The 21,798-nt window shown below is 28.0% G+C and overlaps 3 protein-coding genes across 6 annotated transcripts; 2 read left to right on the top strand and 1 right to left on the bottom strand.

Moving 5' to 3' along the window:
• Positions 1-1,853: 1,853 nt before the first annotated feature.
• LOC124948487 (putative uncharacterized protein DDB_G0282133) lies at positions 1,854-4,433 on the top strand. The gene is made up of 2 exons (XM_047492161.1): positions 1,854-2,168; positions 3,285-4,433. The coding sequence occupies exons 1-2, from the start codon at positions 1,854-1,856 to the stop codon at positions 4,320-4,322; spliced, it is 1,353 nt and encodes a 450-aa protein (XP_047348117.1). The 3' UTR covers positions 4,323-4,433.
• Positions 4,434-7,402: 2,969 nt separating this feature from the next.
• On the top strand, positions 7,403-14,821 carry LOC124948346 (protein Peter pan). Its single transcript, XM_047491825.1, has 6 exons — positions 7,403-7,482; positions 7,608-7,687; positions 7,759-8,039; positions 8,125-8,335; positions 8,411-9,050; positions 9,139-14,821. Exons 2-6 carry the CDS (start codon positions 7,670-7,672, stop codon positions 9,243-9,245), a joined length of 1,257 nt encoding a protein of 418 aa, XP_047347781.1. The 5' UTR covers positions 7,403-7,482; positions 7,608-7,669; the 3' UTR covers positions 9,246-14,821.
• Positions 9,638-20,606, bottom strand: LOC124948345 (rootletin). Of its 4 annotated transcripts, XM_047491821.1 has the most exons (27): positions 20,417-20,606; positions 20,067-20,159; positions 19,117-19,332; positions 18,745-18,944; positions 18,262-18,646; positions 18,017-18,163; positions 17,640-17,942; positions 17,313-17,549; positions 17,080-17,216; positions 16,806-16,966; positions 16,582-16,712; positions 16,136-16,498; positions 15,664-16,023; positions 15,341-15,533; positions 14,886-15,245; positions 14,563-14,748; positions 14,146-14,390; positions 13,833-14,048; positions 13,525-13,726; positions 13,284-13,396; positions 13,034-13,210; positions 12,846-12,953; positions 12,559-12,738; positions 12,149-12,361; positions 11,759-12,064; positions 11,275-11,661; positions 9,638-11,185 (listed from the first exon to the last, which is right to left on the bottom strand). In XM_047491821.1, exons 2-27 carry the CDS (start codon positions 20,115-20,117, stop codon positions 10,898-10,900), a joined length of 5,865 nt encoding a protein of 1,954 aa, XP_047347777.1. In that variant the 5' UTR covers positions 20,118-20,159; positions 20,417-20,606; the 3' UTR covers positions 9,638-10,897. The 4 variants fall into 4 exon arrangements, with proteins under 4 accessions (XP_047347777.1, XP_047347779.1, XP_047347780.1 ...); XM_047491823.1 differs by lacking the exons at positions 20,067-20,159; positions 20,417-20,606 and adding an exon at positions 19,696-19,704; XM_047491824.1 differs by lacking the exons at positions 20,067-20,159; positions 20,417-20,606 and adding an exon at positions 19,436-19,652 and having other exon boundaries at positions 19,117-19,294.
• Between the last annotated feature and the right edge of the window lie 1,192 nt (positions 20,607-21,798).

The raw sequence follows: 21,798 nt of genomic DNA on the forward strand, positions 1-21,798 counted from the left end.
TCATCTTCCTTCTCTACGTTGTTTTCTACGAGTAAAAGAGACGTTTAAAAAATTCATACGATATTCTTCTTCCCCCTCCTCCTTCGCTCACCGTGTAATCGTCGTTGGTTCCCCGTAAAAAAAAAAAGAAAAAAAAAAAAAGAACGAAAGAAAAGAAAAGAAATAAGGAAGAGAAGAGAAGAGGAAAAAAAAAAAAGGAAAAGTGAAAAGAAACGAGAGAGAGAAAAGAAGAAAGATCTTTTAAAGAAAACTCACTTAAAGACGTAAACTCGAGGGGGGTCTCTTTCCTCTTCTCCTCCATCTTCTTCTTCTACTTCTTCATTTTCTTCTTCTCCTTCCTCCTCCTCCTCCTCCTCCTCCTCCTCCTCCTCCTCCTCCAACACCTCCACCTTCTTTTCGCAGCGTGATGTCCCTCGGACTTCATCTCTATCTCGTATGAAAGGTGAACTATAGGGAAAATTTAGGGTACGAGATTCAAACCTATTGTCTCGATTATATTCCGAGGTCAAATTTCTTTTCACGCCGGTGGACCTTTACCCCCTCCCCCTGACTCCCCGTAACCTACCCTACTCTACTCTATTCCACTCTACTCTATTTTACCCTCCCTTCCACTCACGTCCCCGATCCCACATCAACTTCTTTCCTTTCGAATTCAAACGTTCCGAAAAAAAAAGAAGAGAGAAAAAAAAAAATTTATATATATATATATATATATATATATATATATATGCAAAGACCGCACGTAATAACGAACCGGAAAAACAACGTTTAGATGGGCAAGCAATATGTTGTAAATCATTTTCTAAAAGACCGACAAAATGTTTTAAAGAATTCCCACCAGAGTAGCACCACGGGTGGTATATGCTATATATATATATATATATATATATATATATATATATATATGCATATATATTATTTAATATATTATGTAATATTAATTAATAATAATATGTTTGTATTAAAATATATAATAATAATAATAATATTATTATATTAAATAATTAAAGATTATATAATATATATATATATATATATATATATTTGGTTGGAAACTATGAAATGGGCGTTGCATGAAAATAAAAAACTAAACAAAAACGCCCGTTTCATAGTTTCCAACCTAATATATATATATATATATATATATCACTTATCTTTTGGTTGGTTTCCAAATAAATAAAATTATTGAATACTTTTATAGAGATTATTGAGGATCGAACGAAAAAAAGAAAAAAATAATAATAAATAGATAAATAAGTAAATAAATAAAAATGAGATAAGAATTTTTCTTTTTTCTTTTTTTTTCATGGCACGACCAAAAATACCTAGACTTTTTTTTTTTCTTTTTTTTTTTTGTTTTTTTATAAAAGAGAAGATAGGTATTTCTTAAAACATGTACAGATACATATAATCTCTCCATTAAAAATAAGAAAAGTTTTTCGAAGTTATCAATCATTCGTGTAATAATCGTATCTGTCTATTCTGTTAGTTCTATTAATTACATATTCTTACGTTGCACTTCTGTAATTTGTCGTATCAATGATAGAGAATTATTACCAATCTAGGTAGGATAAAATTGATCGAAGATGGCGCTCATTTTCGATTTGATTTGTCATAATGTAGCATTCAATTTTCATTGAATCAACGTACTTCTTTCATTGTATCGTGTAGGACGCGTTATAAAAATGTAAAGTCTTATTTACGTCGAACGATTTTATTATTGTGATATTATAATAATCAGTCTCTTTTTTTCTTTCTTTCTTTTTTTTTTTTTTTTTTTTTCTTGTATCGTTTTACTTTATAATTCATTTCTCTTTGGTTTACTTTTTTTTATTTTTTCTTAATGTTAAACAATGTGGAAATCCGATTGGTCGTTGTGTATCAATGAGTCTAAAAGTGACAACGATAATAATTGGTCTAATTTGAACAGTGACAATAAATTGAAATTCACACAAATCGATAATAAACTCGAGAAAGATTCTAAAATATCCAAATTATTCAATAATAACGTTCGATCGTTCGGCGATCATGTCGATACTTATGATTGGGTGAAGTGCAAATCTAAAAGCATACCAGGTAGAACATATTATTTTAATTTAAGAAGTGGTTGTAGTACCTGGTACAGACCAATATCACGTTACATCGATATCCCATATTATTCAAAAAAGGTAAGTCCAATTATTATCAGGATTATAATATAAACATATGTCGTTGAGTTGTAGAGTTTCAAAAAAAAAAAAAAAAAAAAACCAATAGAAAAAAGAAAAGAAAAAGAATTGGAGAAAACCAATCCGTTTTTTTTTCCTTTTTTTCTTTTTCTTTTTACTCTTTTTTTTTCTTTTTTTTTTTCCTTTTTTTTTTTTTTTTTTTTTTTTTTTTTTTTTTTTTTTTTTTTTTACTTTTATGCAATCGTCGGCCAATGTTACGTCGTACGGACTACAATATAAAAACGGTTTAATAATATCTATAATTACATAATATTATGTTAGATAGTATAGCGTAATATCTTGCCTCTAATGTTACATTATCTTGGGATGCATGTAAAATAGTCTAGTATCATATAACCGCATTTACGCTATTGATGGTACGATACTTCAATAAAATAACAAGGTTACTTTGAAAGAACTTTTTATATTCTCCTCCTCATACAAGAGTAACTTAATATGAGAAACCGTTTTAAATGTAATACATTTTAAAAATTGTTTTATATGTCGAAAGGATTTTTTTTTTTTTTTTTTTTTTCACGAAATATCTCCAACATAACCTCGCAACATGTATATCTTAAAAAGAAAAAAAGAGGGAAAAAAAAGAATTAACATAACAAATTAAATATTTTCACTAATATTTCTTTTGCAATATTATAAATATTAATAAATTGCAAAATTGTTATATATATATATGTTTTCTTTTCCTTTTTCTTTTTCTTTTTTCTTTTTTTTCATGTATAAAATATTTAAAACAATCTCGTGGTAAACAAAAGAAAAAAAAAATTTCTTAAAAGAAAATATACGTATTTGAAGTGAAAACACATAACAAATCAAATATTTTCCACGAACTTTTCTTTGTTGCAATTATTCATTCTTTTTTTCTTTTCTTTCTTTTTTTTTTTTTTTTTTTTTTTTTTTTTTCCTCTCATTGGAGGCAAGATAAACGTATAACATAAATTAAAAGTGTTAGTTGTCGTTAATACAATTACATAATTCAGAAGTAAGATCGAACTAACCGATTAAGAAGTTAAACCTGTTTTTAATGAAATGATAAAAATAGATATTTATTGACAGCAGGTGAGTTTAAAAAAAATACAATGTTATCTCTCGAGTCCATCGTTACTGGTATCGGATAGATACGACGAGGTATCATCTTTGTCGATTAAATTGAAGAAAGAAAATCATCATAAAAAATGGATACTCGAGGAACCATGCAGTACACCTATGAACAATAAGAATTCAAATTTCGCAAGATTTTCATCAAGAGAATGTATTAACGATAACGAAAGAAAAACATTTTCAAATAATTCTCAATCAAACGATACCTATTATTACAATGACGACAATCGTATGCCCATTAAAAATGAAATGAATTACAATGACTCTGATTTAAATAATGACTCCATTATCATCAACAACGATTCTACTTTCATCGACGTGACAAATTATTTACAATGTGAATTACCATCGGAAGATAACGATATCGAAGTTACGTCCGTTGAATTAAATTCGACGAATATGAAATTGAAAATTAAAAATGACGACATTGATATTAATCCTGATCGTGCTAAAGAATTGTCCGAGAATGATGTTAATGAAAAAAATGAATACGTCGACGTACGAGAAACGCGGCGTCGTTTGGCGTCGCATTTAAGAAATAATATTAATCATCGAAAGAATATTTCGTCGTCCAAAAGGATAAAATTGAAACGTGATCAAAGAAAAATGACGAAAAAAATTGTTCTTCATACCAACGATTCGACGGATAATAATAAAATGTTAATGAGAAAACCGGAAAGAATTATTTGCAATATGTACGGTGTGACCACGGTGAATTACGACGAAGTTAGTGAACTTCCGCCAAATGTGAAAAGATCTAATCTGAGTGACTCAACTAGTATAGTATCCTCCTCCACCTCCTCCTCATTCTCAACTACGGAAGAAAATCGGTCTCGGTCGTCGATCCTCAAGTGTTTCCTCGGCCATGACGATTTATACGACAACATTCTACCGCCAAAACTGAGCGATTCAAATTCTAGCACGTCTTCGTCCTCATGGACGTGCGATACATGCAGCTCTTGCAGTTGTACTCAATCCGATTCTACCAAAGTATAAATTGATTCTTTTATATACTTTTACACTACATGTACTTAATTTATATAGACACCCAATTGGTTTATTACGAACGAGGATTTTTCGATTATTTTCGTTTGCCTTTAAACAAACAGCTACAACAAAAAATATGTTATTTCTTATATTTCTTTTCTTTTTATCTTTTTCTTTTTTTTTCTATTTTTTTTTTTTTTTTTTTTTTTTTTTTTTTTTTTTTTTTTTTTTTTTTTTTTGTATTTTTCTTCTTTTTACTAGCATGACAAGTCAACAAGTTTTCTTAGGCAATATTAAAAATTATCGAATATATTAAAAAGGTTAATTTTTGATTTACCTATCTCTCTTTTTTTTTTTTCCTTTTTTTTTCTTTTATTCAGATCGTAAAACTACAAGTATAAAAGATCGCGAAGAAAAAAGAGTAATGAATTTTTTAATATTATCTGGAAACTTTATAACTATATTATACTATTACTTTATATATATATATATATATATATAGACATTATATTATTAATTTTGCTTCAAAATTTTCGATTTATTATCCTTCAACGAAATGATTATTTTTTTTTTTCCTTTCATTTGTTCGTTTATTTGTTTGTTTGTTTATTTGTTTGTTTCGCATTAATCGTATATAAATAGCAGCTGCGGCATAAACGAGTTTCTTCCTATCTTCGATTTGTTAGATCGAAACACGCTCACGGGAATAATCCTGCACAAGCTCTGTTACAATCGGGATCAGTAAGGTAGGAGTGCGTTGAGGCGTGGTACACGCCGTCTGCTGCACCTTATTTTCTTTGCCAATGTGAAATATGTATACGAGATTCTATTGGTTTCACCTACGATATATTAAGAGATAGAAAAGAAACATTTTTATCACGTACCGACATTGAGAAAAGAAATTCTTTTGGTCTCGTATTGACCATGCTCATGCATGATCTCATATACGTATATATATATATATATATATATATATATATATATATATATACATATATATATATATATATATATATACATATATATACATACATACACAAAACACATATAAATAAAATTTAACCTAAATCCCGTATTGACATACATATCTTTGTTCCAATGATGTTTACTTTTTATATAACCTTTACGAAGAGTTTATAATAAATTAATGTTATAATTTATAATAAATAATTTATATGTATATTATATATATATATATATATATATATATATATATATATATATATATATATATAATTGAACCTAACCTTATAATTGTGTCGTTTCACGTATCTTTCTTTATTTTTAAAAGTCTTTTCTTTCTTCATCTATTTATTTCTTTCTTTTGCAAGAGAAATAAGCCAGATTATTATTCGTTCCTAACCTCGAAACAACGTTCTATCGTTGCCAACATATGTATCTATGTACGTACATACACACACACCTATATATATATATATATATATATATATATATATATATATACATATTTTGCGAATGTTCTCTCGGGCATTATAGTTTTCTGTTTTTCGAATTCCTCACGCCACTAGCATAACATCGACAAAAATCACGGCCGGTTTTCAGCCTAGCATATGGCAGACGTTACCTCTCTACTCTAAGCGTTTATCTTCTGTAGCTGGTACGTCGTATGGCAGCTATTATCCGCATCGTCGCCGACAAATCAGAGAAATGAAAACATAATCGGTAAAGAGCAGCACGGCGGGGAACTAAGGAGGAAGAAGAAGAAGAAGAAAAAAATTTTTGCTAGACCAATGTAGGAAACGAAAAAGAAATATAAAAAAACAAAAAATAAGGGAATAGAATAGAATTTCGAGTGAATTGGAATGAATTTTCTTTCTAATTTAAAAAAGAATTCTTCTTTCTTTTTTATTTATTTTTTTTTTTTTTTTTTTTTTTTTTTTGAAAAATTTTCTAGTCCCTTCGACGTTAAACATGACACGTCCTAAGTCCTTATATTGAAGACGCAATTTCAACGTGGAACGGGTTAAAGGCTCTCACATAGCTCGCGTAGATAAAGATCGCAAGGTTGGCCGTGAACTTTGGACCGTGAGAGAAGTTTTCTTCGCTTAACGAGCTACACCGAAGTTCCCGCGATTCCCAACGATTCTAAACCCACCCTGCCTGTTAGACCTTCCCTCTTTTCTCTTTTTTCCTCCTCTTTCTTCTTCTTCTTCTCCTCCTCCTCCTCCTCTTTCTTCTTTTCTTCCTTCTCCTATTCTATGGGATTTCCAGGATTTATGCTGAAATTAACTGGCACGATGTTACTTATGAAGCGTATACGTGTCGAGAAATTTATTTATGTATGCGTCTGTTACTACATGCGCCACCCTTTGTCATGAATATTACTCGCATTAGAATTGTTTATCCTTGAGTAATTAATATTTATTGGTGAACTATTTAATCAATGTATTTACTCTCATTAATTTCTTTGATAATATTACAATTAATACTTATTACATATGTTCTCTCTACGTTCCTTCGACCATTTGAATTCCAATTGTTAATTAAACGTGATTTGATTCGTTTATAATCGATCGTCCATTTTGTTACTTATTATAACCTAATTCTTTGTATCTCTTATATGGATTATGATTGATTGAAATTACTCGACAAATTAATTAATCGAATAAAATGATTGATAATACTTGACAAGTAATCAACAAGTGTTCGATTGACTTTCGTAGACTGTCTGATGTGATAAAAGTGAGGAATATTATATACATAATAATATCGTCTTGCTTGTTACGGTAACATCGTGAAACCGTTGACTAATGCGGAATAAAGTGTGTATATACGTGTAAAATAATATTTTTCTAATGAATTTCATATCTCTATTTCTATTATTATATTTTATATATATAATGAAATTACTTTGATTTTATAAAATTGAAGAAAACATATTTTAGACGCTTCTATTTGAAATAAAAGTTAAAAATCAATGTATATTAGAAAAGGTGTAAAATGTCGTCTTACGCGACCGACTTCATTCTCTGTCTGAGACATAATATCTAAAGCATAAACAAATTTTGATTAATGCTTACAATAACATTTGTAATTATCCAGGAAGGAGATTGGTTACTCGATTTACCTATAGATGGCTCGTTGATCGCCATTTCCGCACGCTCATTGGTGTTCGTATTTATCCCTCGCAATATGGCAGTAATTAAATGTATGTTATAAATTTTTATATAAAATGAATTTATATTAGATAAAAATATATCAAATATAAATAGAGTGGTATAAATATAGTGATAAAATAATTTTTAAGAAGATTTTAATAAAAGACTTTTTAAGGAAATAAAATTGTGTAAATTGAATGCGTGGTTTTAAACTTAACCTCAAATTGAAAATAAAAGATGGGTCACCGTAAAAAGGTAATATAATTTAGTATATAGATATTAATTATGCTTTATTATTATGCATAATTAATACTTAATCTTTTTAGGGACGTTGTGTTAAACGAAATAAACAATTAAATACAGAAGAAAAGGAAGAATTAGTGAAAGCTCCTCACTCATTTGTAATTCATCGTGGTCTACCAGGAGAACATATAATAGAATTAACTAAGGATTTTCGTAGAATTATGGAACCATTTACTGCTAGTTCATTAAAAGCTAGAAAACGCAATAGTATTAAAGATTTTGTATCGGTTGCCGGTGTATTACACGTTAGTCATTTATGTATTTTTACTAGAACAGAACTTGGGATGTATCTTAAACTCTGCAGGTTTGTAAATATATTATTAGTTTTATTAGTGATATATAACTTTTAGCATTATTAAGAGACTGAACAATTAATATTTATACAATAGATTACCCAGAGGACCGACGCTCACTTTTAAAGTACATAATTTCTCATTATCCAAAGATGTAGTTTCTACATTAAAAAAACAAATGGTATTTGAGGAAGCTTTTAAGAATTCTCCTTTAATTGTATTAAATAATTTTAGCGGAGAGGGTATGCAATTAAAATTAATAGCTTCAATGTTTCAAAACATGTTCCCAACTATAAATTTAACTAATGTAAGTTTTATTAACAAGAAATCTAAATGTATTTTGATGTCATTGAATTTGATGCAATGATTATCATATTTGCAGGTTGATTTAAGTACAATTCGTCGTTGCGTATGCTTAAATTATAATACGACTACAAAAACAATTGATTTTAGACATTATGCTATTAAAGTTGTACCCGTTGGTTTATCAAAAAGTGTTACAAAATTAGTTAGAGCTAAAATACCAAATCTTTCGAAATGTCAAGACTTTTCAGAATTTTTGACAAAATCAACAGTATCCGAAAGCGAAGCAGAAGACGATCCTAACAGTCACGTTACGTTATCGCAAAAATTATCATCTCGAGGAAATCATGAAAATACTACTAGTGCTATTAGACTTTCTGAATTAGGACCAAGAATTACGTTACAATTAATGAAAGTAGAAGGTGGACTTCTCGATGGTGAGGTTTTATTTCACGAGTTTATTCATAAAACTGAAGAGGAAAAGCTTCAGATACAAAAGAAACGGGAGGAGAAGAAAAAGCTTAAAGAAAAAAGGAAAAAGATACAAGAGGAAAATAAAAAGAAGAAAGAATTGAATAGAGAAGAACATAAAGAAAAATCATTAAAAGGAATGCAAAAGAAGAAAAAAATTGCAGAAGAATCTATGGAAGAAACTGTTGTAGAAGAAGATGATGATGCTCAATATTATCGAGAAGAAATAGGAGAAGAACCTGAGAAGGGTAAATATATTTACTGAAATCTTTTTCATAGATTATTATAAAAATGATTTTAATCAGAATTTCCTTCTAATAAATTTTTTATTTTCAGAATTATTTGAAGGAAAAGCTGGTCAAAAGAGGCGACATAAGTTTATACCAAGGTATAAAACAAAAAAATTAAAAAGAAATATATCTGAAAATGGGACAAATGAATAACAAAAATTTTTTATGAAATTCATATAAAAAATAATATAGAGAGAACTGCAATTGTTATTTAAATGTAACTACACCGTTTATTTGATAAGCCTATTTCATAGACAATTCATTATTTCATTTTGCAATATTAAACTACATATATTTTTATAAAATCACAAACGCGTGAAATAACATGATGTTACGAAAGTGTACGATATAAATTTCTTGAAGTTACAATTGATTGCATTGAAACTTATGTCTCCTGTTTTATATTAATATTTCTTAAATTGATTTATATAGCATAAACAATATAGTGACGGATGTGACAATATTGTCCGATCATAATAATACAATTTATAAAACACATTGACCATTAAAACAAATTGATCATTGGTTTTGAAAAAAAAAAAAAAAAAAAAAAAAAAAAAAAAAAAAAAAAAAAAAAAAAAAAAAAAAAAAAAAAACAGAAACACGATTTTACTTGAGTTTGCCAATTCAAATTTTCTATGGCATATTAGAAATATGTTATCCGAATATTTGTACTTTTTTCTTTTTTTTTCCTTTTTTTACATAGAAACATGTCATTTTGAACGAACTAGATTATGCTTTCATCTCTGGACTGAATGTCTATATTCTTAATTATAAAGAACAGACACAATCCATTCTTTGCAACCTACATTTTCACTTTTAATACTTTCCTAGTGTAAAATACCCTAATTTTCATCTAATATATAATCAGAAGCAATCTTCTACAATGCTTTTGTTTGATAACTGTTTAGTCTCTAATCAAGACTAAACATAGCATTATTCTTACTGTTATGATATATTTTATAGGCACTGCCCTCTTTTACATATAAATCCCTACATGTTTTTTGATTTTTTTTTTATTTTTTTTTTGTTTTTTTTTTTGTTTTTTTTTTTTATAAGTTTTCAATGTTTTTAAACATTTCAAAATAAAAATCAATTATTAATTAGTTATTTCCTAAATCGTAAATACATTAGGAATATAACTATTGTCTATATGGACGGTTTAAGTAAACGTTACGATGGTTTTTCCATGTCCCATCTATCACATTATAAAAACTTTTTGATCTAATAATACGTGTATATAAGTATATAAATTAAAAAAAAAATGTAATAATATAAATAATGCTATAAAAATCTTAATTTTAGCGCACATTAATAGCATATTGTAAATTCTAATATATTCTGAACTTATGACAAACATATATATATATATATATATATACTCTTAAAAAACAGTTGTTTTGTGATGCAATATTTTCTATCGTTAATAAAATAATTATTAGCTCATTTTTAATGGAAGCATAATATTTTATTATAAAAAGTTAATTTATCAAGATAAAGTTTATCTAAATAAAAATTTTATCATCTAAAAGTCATTATATTCAAAAAATCATAGAATGCTGAAAAAAACGACATTCATTGTTAGGATAAAAATTGCTTAAAAAGAATATAACCTATATCATGAATAAATATTACATTTTAAAGAGAAATTTAAGTCTAATTATGACTATTTGTGAATAAAATATCAAACAACAGTTCAATATATATATATATATATATATATGTATGAAAGATCATTATACTATTTCACCTGAATATATTCTCTTGAACAATGGCAGTTTTAAAAATTTTTCTTCAGTCAAAAATTATGTCCTTTCTAATCGTGATGGAGTGGAAGATCTATCATACGTTGATGGTGGAGCCAATGCTAATGAAGGTGGTAAACTAGTTGTACTCGTGAGTGTACTATCTAGTTTTCGTGCTTCGTGTTCTAATAATACTGCATCGAGAGATGGATCTTGTGCTACAGTTCTTAATGAATCACCCAATGCTTGTCTTAATTGTTGCATTTCCCTACCAGCTCGTGAACTTCGGAGAACGTATAATTGACGTCTTTTAATTTCTTGATTGAGTTGCTCTCGCAATAATTGAATCTAAAGAGTGACAATTTCATTAATTTTCATTAATATTCATTAATACATGTATATATATAGATAGAGAGAGAAAGAGGAATAAAAATCACCTGATTTTCAAGGCGTATAACTTGTTGACGATGACTTTGTTCCCTCGCCTCTAATAACTTTTCAGCTTGTAATTGTGCCGCTCTCAATCGTTCTATCTCTCCTGTTCTATCTCTACTGGATTCTAATATAGAATGTGATGAATGTGTATAAATCGATTTAGCTCTTATCAATTCGGTTTCCTTCTCTGCCAATTGTGTTTCTAATCTTCGAATTTTCAATCTTAATTCTCTATTTTCTTGTTCTAAATTGTCAAAACTGTAAGAGCTACCTAATAATTCGATATGTGCCTTCTCGGGACGTTCATAACTTTTACTACGAGTACCAACAGACTTTAAAGTTGATACTTGATTTTCCAAAGTACGTTTCTCAGTTTCTAATAACTTCACCTATGTTATTAATTAAAAAATTTCAAGACACATATAAAAAAAAAAAAAAAAGAAAAACAGTATAATACATATTTTAAGAATAATTATTTAATAATACCTTGTCATTGAGCGCATCTAATTTTCCTCGCATTTCACTTTTTTCTCTTTGAATGATTTGCAATTGTCTCAACAAATCTTCATCTTTATCCGAACCACCTTCTTGCGGCCATTTAGTTAATCTCAATTGTGCTTCTAAACCTGACCGTTGAACTTCATTATTAGCTAATTCAGTTTGCAGTCTTGCAATTTGATCTTGAAGATTTTGATTCATGTGTCTTAAATCACTCAAAGATTGTTGAACAGAATCCAAACGTTCGGCCAAGACTCTGCGTTCATTTTCAGTATTTGAAAGCTGTTTCTGTAACTACAATTAAATGTGTCAATATCATATGTAATATTATAAGAAAACCGATGTAATCATTATTGAGATAATTTGTCAATTACATACCTGTTTCAATTTTTCATTATTATTTTGTGAACACGTAGTAGTTTCCATGAGATTACGTTGTAAAATATTAATTTCATTTTTCAATTCACTTTCCGTATTGAATGATTTTTCCAATGCAAGATTCAATTGTTCTATCGTAGATTTTAACGATGCACAACGTTCTTCTAAACCAGCACTAGTACGATTTTGAGTTTCGCATCGATCTTGTAATTTCTAATCAAAGTAAAATAATTAATTAATTATCAATAATTATCTGTTAACCAATAGAAATGTTGAATTTCGCGCTCGTTCGTTTAGAGCCATCTATCGAGCAATTGTTATAACTCTTTTATTATTAAAAAATAATATCGGAGGAAGATTAGCACCCCCGACGATAGGCAACACTTTTACATACGTGTATAATAAAATACCTGTATATTTGCTTCTCTCTCTTGCAGCATCATTTGTAATCTTTGAAGATCTCCATCCAATGACATTCTTTGTAACTCTAACTTCGTTGCACGAGCTTCACTTTTATTAAGTTCCTCTTGTAAATTACGTCTTTCATTTTCCATTCTGTTCAATGCCTGTTTCATCTTATCTAATTTTTCCTAAAAAAGAAAAAAAAAAAAAAAAAAAAGAAAATAATCTTTCCTAATACATAAATTAATTATTTTATTTTATTTTTTTTTTTTTTTTTATCGATAATCGATCTTACTTCATATAAATTCTTTTCCTCTGTGTCAGAATTAACAATCATTTCAAGATTTATCACTTTTTCACGGAGTTGATCGCACTCGTCTGTCTTCTGTTGTAAAATGTCCATCTAAAAACAATAATAAAAAATAATATTCACATAAAATTCGATTATTGACAATTCATTAATATATTTTATAGTTCTTATACTTGGCTTTGATGGCTTGTCTCTTTCTGCGACATTTTAGCTTCCAAAGAATTTTTCTCCTCTTGTATAATCCTCATATTAGCTAATAAATTATTCAATTTTTCATCGACTTTAGTTTGATTTTCTTGATACTCGCCAAGTTGGGTTTTTAAACTACACAATTCGGTTTTATAATCATCCTTTAACGTAAAAATAAAATATGATTTTAAAGAATAACTTCATCTACACGTTAAGAATAATTTTTTTACGTACTCTTTCACGTTCGATTTGTGCCACTTGTTGCATCAGTAATCTCATGCCTCTTCTTACAGCTTCTGGATCAATATCGATCACAATATCTTTGCTACTATCGCCGTGTTCGTGTCCTATAGTAAAACACATTAAAAAAAAAAACAAAAATAAAGAGGTGTAATAAAGAAATATCAATTCAATTCAATCCAAGCCAATCCAATTCAATTTAATTCAATTCAATTCAATTTAATCAATTTCACACCTCTCGCAGGACTCCATCTTCTCGAAGGGCTCATTAATTTAAACGGCATATTTACGGAACCGTCCATTTGAATACCAGCTATACGACGTAATGTTAAACCAATGCTACTCAATTTCTGTTCCACTTCTTTTTTAGCAACTTCTAATTGAGATAATTGAGCATCCAAAGCTCTTACCCTTCCTTCGGATCCTCCAAGACGTGCCTAAATATAAAATGCGTTACGAATTGTACTGTGGATGATCACAAAAAAAAAAAAAAAAAAAAAAATGCACCTTTCTCATTCAAGGAGAAAAAAAGAAAAAGAATACCTTAAGTTCTTGAATCTGTTGAGAAGCATCGGCTAAGCATACTTCTAAATTATGCTTTTGATCTTCTAGTTTTCTTTCACGGCAACGACTATCCTCTAATCGTACCAATAATTCTTGCTCACGGGATCTCCATCTTTCATCCTCTTCGTCTCCACGAGATCGTAACTTACCTAATTCCTGTCTGGTCACTTCTAAACTATTATCTAAATCCAATACCTATAAAAATTCTCGAAACGTTATTGTTCTTGGAGAATAAATAAAAGAAAAAAAAAAAAAAAAAAAAAAAAAAAAAAAGTCGAATATAATAACAAACCTGTTTTTTAATTTGATGCAATTGAAGTTGCAAACGTTCTCGTTCTTCCGTTTCATTGGCTAATCTAGCCTGTAATTCTTTCTCGTTATTCTGTGCCTGTGCATTATTTTCATTAGATTTTTGTAACTCGTCTTGCGTAAGACGAAATTGTTGTTGTACTTGTAACATATCACGTTCCATGTCTCGAAGCTGAACCTGAAAACGTGATCTTTCTGCCTCCATCGCCGTTTTTGCATCCTCTAATGCTATGTTCGATGGAAAAAAAAAAAAAAAAAAGGAAAGCAAGATCGATAAAAATTATGACAAAAAAATAATTCTGATGTTATATTTCTAAATTTTTTCTTTCTTTTTTTTTTTTTTTTTTTTTTTTCGGTTATGCGAAAAGTTCTTCTATTTTTCAATAATCAAATATAATACCTGCAATTTTTTGATACGTTTCCTCTAATGCTCTTCCTTGTTCACGCTTCTCACCTTCTATACGTTTAATGTGTTCTCTTAACTCTTTGTTACTTGTATTATATTTTTCCTTTTCAAATGTTGAATCAGTTAATTGTCGTCGAACGTCAACCAATTCTTTGCGTAATGTATCATTAATATTTTCGGCTTTAACAATAAATTGTCAATTTAATAATAATCTATTTACATATTAATCCATAATATTATATATATATATATATATATATATATATATATATATATATAACAAAGAAAAAAAAAAAAAACAGAAAACAGAAATGTACCGTCTTTCAATTTTCTAACAGTCTCGTGCAATTGATTATGAAGTCCGTCTAATTTATCTTCTGCCACATGCAATTGTATTCTAAGTTCTTCCGATTCCTTTTGAACGGATTCACGTTCTTTCAAAAGTTCTTCGATTTTTAATTCGAGCTTCAATTTATCTTCATCGCCCTTCAATTTAGTCTCGTCTAATTTTGTTTTAAATCGATTTAAATTATCACGTAATTGATTTAAATTATTACGATCCTGTTCGCTACGAATTGCCGTATCTCTTTTTAAACGTTCCAAATTTCCTTTTTCTTCCTCCAAATCACGCAAGGCATTCTCTAATTTCTCCATCAGTGCTTGTTGATCATGATGGGCTACGAGAACAACGAAAAAATATGTTTCAGGTGTTTTTTCTTTTTATAATCATAAAAAATAAAAATAAAAATAAAAATAAAAATATGTAATGTACCAATTAAAAGAGCTTGCTGTTTATCGTTTTCAGCCCTAAGTAAAACTTCTTCATGCTGTTGACATAAATTTTCAATGTGTTGTTGCAATTCCTCAACTCTTTGTTGCAACTGATTAATCTCATCATTTTTTTCCCCGCCAAGTTGTAACAAAGATTGTTGTAATCTCTTTTCTAACGTTATCTTCAATTGTTCCTATAATCCAAATTATAATTGATTAATAATACCATTCTGGGATGATAGGTTGAGAAAGTAAAATGTATTTAAAATTATATATACATATATATATATATATATATATATATATATATATATATATATATACCTTCTCCTCGTTTAATTTTTTCACATTTTCTTCATTTTGTTTTTTTAAATTAAAAATGGCTTGTTGAAAATTTGTTTCTTGATCGCAGCATTGCTGTGCAAGAGCTTGTTTTATATCTTGCGATTGTTTTTGATTATTTTCCAAATCCTTAGTTAATCTTCCGATATGTCCTTTTAAACTTTCTTGTTTTATCAATAATTCCTTTTGTTCCTTTTCCAATTGAGACTTTTTTATATGGGTCGATTCTAAATTAGTTTGTGTATCATATAAAACTCCCTCTAACGTCTCTTTTTCAGAACGTATCGAAGCTATTTGTTCTTGTAATCTTTGAAGTTCTTTTTCATTTGTTTCTAAAAGTACCTAAAAATGTGATAACGTAAGTTGGAATTTTTTTTTCTTTTTTTTTTTTTTTTTTTTTTTTTTTTGTAGAGCTACCTCAAAAAATTATAATTATATTATATAATATAAATACTTGTTTTTCTTCGTTATCTTTTACAAGATCTTCCAAGCTTCTGTTAATCCTTGAATTCATTTCATTAGATTGTTCTAATCTCTGTCTTATTCTCATTAATTCTTCATTCAATGTTTCTTTTTTTCGTGCAAGTACAGAAAGCTGATTGCTTAAATCGCTACGCTCGCGAGTTACTTGACTCAATTCCATTTCAATTTTTTCCTTTTCAATTTCTAAAAATTTAACTTTTTCATTAAGCGTAACCTTTTCTGATTCCAAATCTAAACGCGTTTGTTCCGCTTGCAGTAATTCTTTTCTTAAGGAACCTAAATCTCCTTGTTGATCTGCGCATTGATTAGCAAGCTTATTCTTCTCTTCTGTGATCTAAAATAAATAAAATTCCAAATGCACGTTTCTTTCTTTTTTATTTCTTTTTTTTTTTTTTTTATAATTTAAAAAGATTATACCTTCTTTAATTCCTCTTGCAATCTTTGTTTATCTTGCTCATGATTCGAACAAACTGATTCTAATTTTAATAACACTTCTTTTATGTCAGATTTTTCTAATAATACATGTTCCAATTCTAATTCAATGTCTCCTAAAATATTAATAATTATTAGATAACGAAGATATAAAATAATAAAAATTTATTTACACACATATATATATATATATATTGTGAAAACTTTACCTTTACTTTTCTCTATTTGTGAGATTAATGCATCTGTCTCTAATTTTTGTTGTTCCAACATATCTTTTGTTAAGTATGTTTTATTCAATTCTTCTTGTAACGTTAAAAGTTCTTCTCTCATTTTGCTGCATCTGTTTTCTTCTGAACGAAGACTCAATTCGCTGAAATGAATTATGCAACAGTAATTATTAGTAAAAAAGAAAAGAAGAAGAAAAAGAAAAACAGAAAAAAAATATTGGTATATAAGAAGAATTGAAAAGGAACTATAGTTTACCGTAATTCTGCATCTTTTGATAATCTTTCCAATTCTCCTTGAAGATACAATTTATCATCTTCCAAACTATCACACAATTTTTGTAATTTATTATTAGCCTTTTGTATTTTTTCATAATCTGCATTTAATGTTTCAACCTTTAAAAGGATATTTAGATATTTTAAAAATAGAAACAAATAATAAATATATTTAAGATTTGCAAAAAAAAAAAAAAAAGAATAAATAAATTATACCATGGCATTGATTTCCATTCTATTTTTTTCTAATACATTTTTTTCCATTTTTATGGTATCTAAATTTTTATGTAAAACTTCTTTCTCTTCTACGAGTTGTGTACATTGAGAACGTGTTGCATCTAATTCACCAACAAGTTCTGTAATTTTAATTTGTAAACTTCGTACATTTTCTTCAGCATTTTCACTTTGCTTACGAAATGATGTTAATTGTTCTTTATGAGTTTGTAACTTCACCTATAATGAAAGTGTTGTTTTAAATAAGTTTTTGTAGATCTCTTTTTTTTTTTTTTTCAAAGAAATAAAATTTTGTAAATATTCATGTACTTGTAAATCGTGTATTGTTAATTGATATTTATGTAAGGCAGCTTGAACGGCACTAATAGTACTCTCGGCAAAAGCTGGAATAGTATTAGTTCTTGCTCCACGTCTTGGTGATCTTTGAGGAATTGGTCCAGTAGGTGACAAATGAACATGTGGAGGTGGTTGTGTACTCTCACTGTCACGAGTTTCAGCATCTTGAATAACAGTATGAGCTATATCTCTTAATGCATTTTGTAAAATTTCTATATCTTCTTGCATACGCGTTATATTGTTTGTTTGTGCTTCTGCTTCTCCGCATCTTTCTTCCTATATGAAAAGAAACAAAATTATATCTAAAATATTAATTTTAATTTGTATTATTATTTTACAAATTTATATACCAATGTATGTATTTCACGTATCAATTGATTAATTCTATCATCCTTCATCCTGATTTCATTTTGTGCCATGTCATACTGTTGCTTAAGCAATCCCATTTCTGACTTTATATCAATTACCATCTGTGATTCTTGAATTTGCTGAGATACCTAGAAAATAAAAATATTTTCAACGTTATTTATAATATTATTATATTAAATTATTATTATAATTATTATTATTATTATTATTATTATTAAACGCTTACAGACGGTTGAATTATACTTGTTTGCATCTTCATAAAAATACTTGTATTATTACAGGTAGAAACAATATCATTAGTAGTAGATGTAATTTGATTACTTAATTTTGATAAATCTCTATCTGTAGAAGATTTAATATCTGCAAATAATCTTTTTACAGATACAACATCTCGCCAAAGATTTAATAATCTATTATGTTCAGAGGTATAGTAATCATTAAAAGCTTGTTCCTCCTCTTTCCATTCTTCTTCTTTTATGGTCAATTCTTCTCGTAAAATATCCCAGTCATTACTTAGTTTTTGAAGATCATTTGTTAGAGCTTCATTTGTTTGATTAGTCTCTTCTAATTGATCCTTCAAGGATGTATTTAATTCTAATAATTTTTCACATCTATGGAATATAAAAAAAATATAAACATTCTTTTTAATATTATATACTATGTTATTCGTGTAAAAATATAATATTATTACTATTTATGTAATAATTACTTTTTACGTTCCTCTGCAAGTTTTTTTAATGCAGTATCTAAATCATGAATTTGCTCCTCACGCATCTCTCTAAGTGTTTGATGTGCAACATCTAATGCAGATGTACCTTGTGATTGAGTAGATAATTTACTATTATCTATTGCAGCAGTTTCAGCCATCACACTTTCTAATTCTGAGCATCTTTGTTTATATTGTAAAACCTACAAATTTTTCTCTATAGATTTTTTTTTTTTTACATAATTGATTTTACAAGCATTATTGATTTACTTATTATTATTTATAAAAAAAAAAAGAAGTTAAATTATTATTACATATTAAAAAAGAAAGCTGTCTCATAGATACAAAAATGTATAAAAAGAAATACAAATTTACTTTAGCTTGCAAACGAGAAACAAGAGCAGCTTGATGTTGTTGAGCTTGTCGGTAAGTATCTAAACGTCTTTTATAACTTGCTGCTTCTTCTTCTAATCGATGTCGTAATTCATAATTTTGTCTGACTAAAGCTTCTGGTGAAAGTGTTTCTTCATCATCCCCAGGACAACTCACTGTACTATACGCAGGTTCCATTTTACTAATTTTTCTTTCAGACTATAATAAAATAAATAAAAATAATAAAAAGAAAATATAATAACGTCAAATATTTATAAGAAAAAAAAAAAAAAAAAATCAAACATAAATCTATGAATATTACATTATAAAAATATAGTTTAATATTTAATATAGGTTATGTTTCACTGTAAAAATATCACATTACTCTTGTCAACACATCTTAATTATATTTTATACAAATTTAATATAAATAGTTTTTATTTATAAATAATATATGATAATATAAAGAACAGGAAGATCAAATAGTATCCATCCTATTTCTTGCATAGATTATGTTTATGTTTATGTGTTGTCATGGTAAATATTGATATAAATCAGTAATTAATTATTTCGAATTATTACTTGACAAATGTATAAATAAACACAAAATATATTATATTATTTAATTAATTTTATCAAATAAGGTTAAACATATTTATTATTATTTTTTAAGTTAATAATATTTCATAATTGGAATATTATTCTACATGGCTTAGCCTATTGGCTAATTTAAACTTGTCGCATTTCGAATTGTCCAATAGAAAATTAGTTAAAGTAGATACGAAATTCAAATGAATATTACAACGTTCTCGCTTTTGTTATATAAAATAATATTTATATTTTTATAAAATAATTTTTATCATTATTACACGTAACATTTTTAGTTACAGTTTCAAAGTAAAATTTTATAAAACTTTGAAAATAATTAGAATTTCAGTCGTTATATAATTTACCTCCTTTATTTTACTTGTTCCTTTGAGTAATGGCGGTCTCCTTCTTTCCATCGGTCCTTTCGATGTTAACTGACCAGTACTTTTGGGTAATGTCTAAATCATATCAATAAAAATATTATAACTTAATAATTTATTAATTGAAATAATTTTTATATTTAATTGAAAATATCGACAGTCGATAATTCAATTCTCATGTAGCACTCCTGATGATAGATTATACTTCGTACATACGTGTATTACAAATTTTTTTTAAACATATTTTAACATATACACAAAGATAGATAAATATGTAACACACGTGTAACTATATGGAGCAAAAAAAAAGAAAAATATTTTTTTCAACAACTCACCGTATAATCCTTGAAACATAACACATGGTAAGAAATCGGAGAAAGAACTGAAAGCTAAACAACACATGGACGAAAACCCTTAACCCTGCTATACCCCAAAAGGTGATTTTAAAAAAAAAACGCATTAATATGACCCTCCTGAAGAGTTCTTCGCCTTCAAATAATACAAGTAGAAGAAGCATGAACCACTACCAGGCACTGAATGGCACCAATCGATATATGCTTAAGCAGCTCCCTGGAGTATATCACCCACGAATATACTGTCCTAACTTTTGTACAGTTAATACCACTTTTTGCCGCTATGGTAGTAACTCTTTGACAACAGTGTCACATTGTTTTGAAGTCATGAAATCACATTGATCGTCATAATCAGATAAAAATCTTCACTGGTGTGATCGATCTCTTGATCATATTGATATATTCGAAAAAGAAAAAAAAAAAAAAAAAAGAAAACATTACAATACCTTCTACTCTATTTAGAACAATTCTATTTTATTTCTCATTCTAAAGTGGTCGTTGAGATTCTATAAATTATACGAAATCGTGCAATTCGTGATAGCAATTTCGGTATAACAAAAGAGAAAAGAGAAAAGTTAATCGATGATAAATAAGTATTCGTGAACTCGCACGAGTGAAATCGCATGTCTATGGAAAGTAGGGAAAACTCGGTGGTTGGATCGGTAAATTTAGTGAAAAAAAATAAAAAAAGGAAAAAAAGAAAAAAAAAAAAAGAAGAAAGAGACAACGATGTTAGTTACCGAATTCGCCACATAGAGAAAGTTCGTGAACTTTTAACAGGAAAGAATGTTTCTAAAACTAATTAAAACTTTTCTACATGGTTCCATTGTAATTGCACGTTTTGACGATCCAATGGAGTATCCGAGTCGGTGATTAGGATGAACAAAATAAATCTTAAAAATCCTTCGATTTTTTGTCGATTTTTAATCTTTTTTTATATTTCTCTTTTTTCTTTTTTTTTTTCTTTTTTTTAAATTTTTTTTTTTTTTTTTTCGAAATAAATAAATAAAAATATGAAAATATGATATGAGGAAGAAGAAGAAGAAGAAGAAGATGAAGGTGGATCATCCTATAGGATTTTGTTTTACGTGCTCGTGATATGAGGTCTTCGTAAGGTCTCAGATCATAGCTCGGGAAGAACTCGTACGAACTCACGACATGCCCCGGCTATTAATTTCCGTGATTGCATGCGATTCTACGGTACACCATGGGAATTTTACACCTGGGCTAATAGCCCTAGCGGAGATAAAGTACGTACGTTCTAGCTCGTAATGCTAGCTCTGAAAATCATGGTCCTTTGGGATACTTAGCTATGGATGAATTATCGATAAATAGATGGAACTTGAAACGGAGTAACCCGAAAG

Source organism: Vespa velutina, chromosome 4 (assembly GCF_912470025.1).
Source record: "Vespa velutina chromosome 4, iVesVel2.1, whole genome shotgun sequence".
In the NCBI taxonomy this organism is placed as follows: Eukaryota; Metazoa; Arthropoda; class Insecta; order Hymenoptera; family Vespidae; genus Vespa; species Vespa velutina.

Excerpts from the sequence above, each read along its gene's own strand:
- LOC124948487 (XM_047492161.1), top strand. The coding sequence starts at position 1,854 with ATGTGGAAATCCGATTGGTCGTTGTGTATCAATGAGTCTAAAAGTGAC. Across the intron at positions 2,169-3,284 it reads TCCCATATTATTCAAAAAAG|GTGAGTTTAAAAAAAATACA; the intron begins GTAAGTCCAATT and ends TATTGACAGCAG.
- LOC124948346 (XM_047491825.1), top strand. Across the intron at positions 8,040-8,124 it reads ATGTATCTTAAACTCTGCAG|ATTACCCAGAGGACCGACGC; the intron begins GTTTGTAAATAT and ends TTTATACAATAG. Across the intron at positions 9,051-9,138 it reads AGGAGAAGAACCTGAGAAGG|AATTATTTGAAGGAAAAGCT; the intron begins GTAAATATATTT and ends TTTTATTTTCAG.
- LOC124948345 (XM_047491821.1), bottom strand. The coding sequence starts at position 20,117 with ATGGAAAGAAGGAGACCGCCATTACTCAAAGGAACAAGTAAAATAAAG. Across the intron at positions 13,397-13,524 it reads AAGATGGAGTCCTGCGAGAG|GACACGAACACGGCGATAGT; the intron begins GTGTGAAATTGA and ends GTTTTACTATAG. Across the intron at positions 13,211-13,283 it reads CACAAATCGAACGTGAAAGA|GATGATTATAAAACCGAATT; the intron begins GTACGTAAAAAA and ends TTTACGTTAAAG.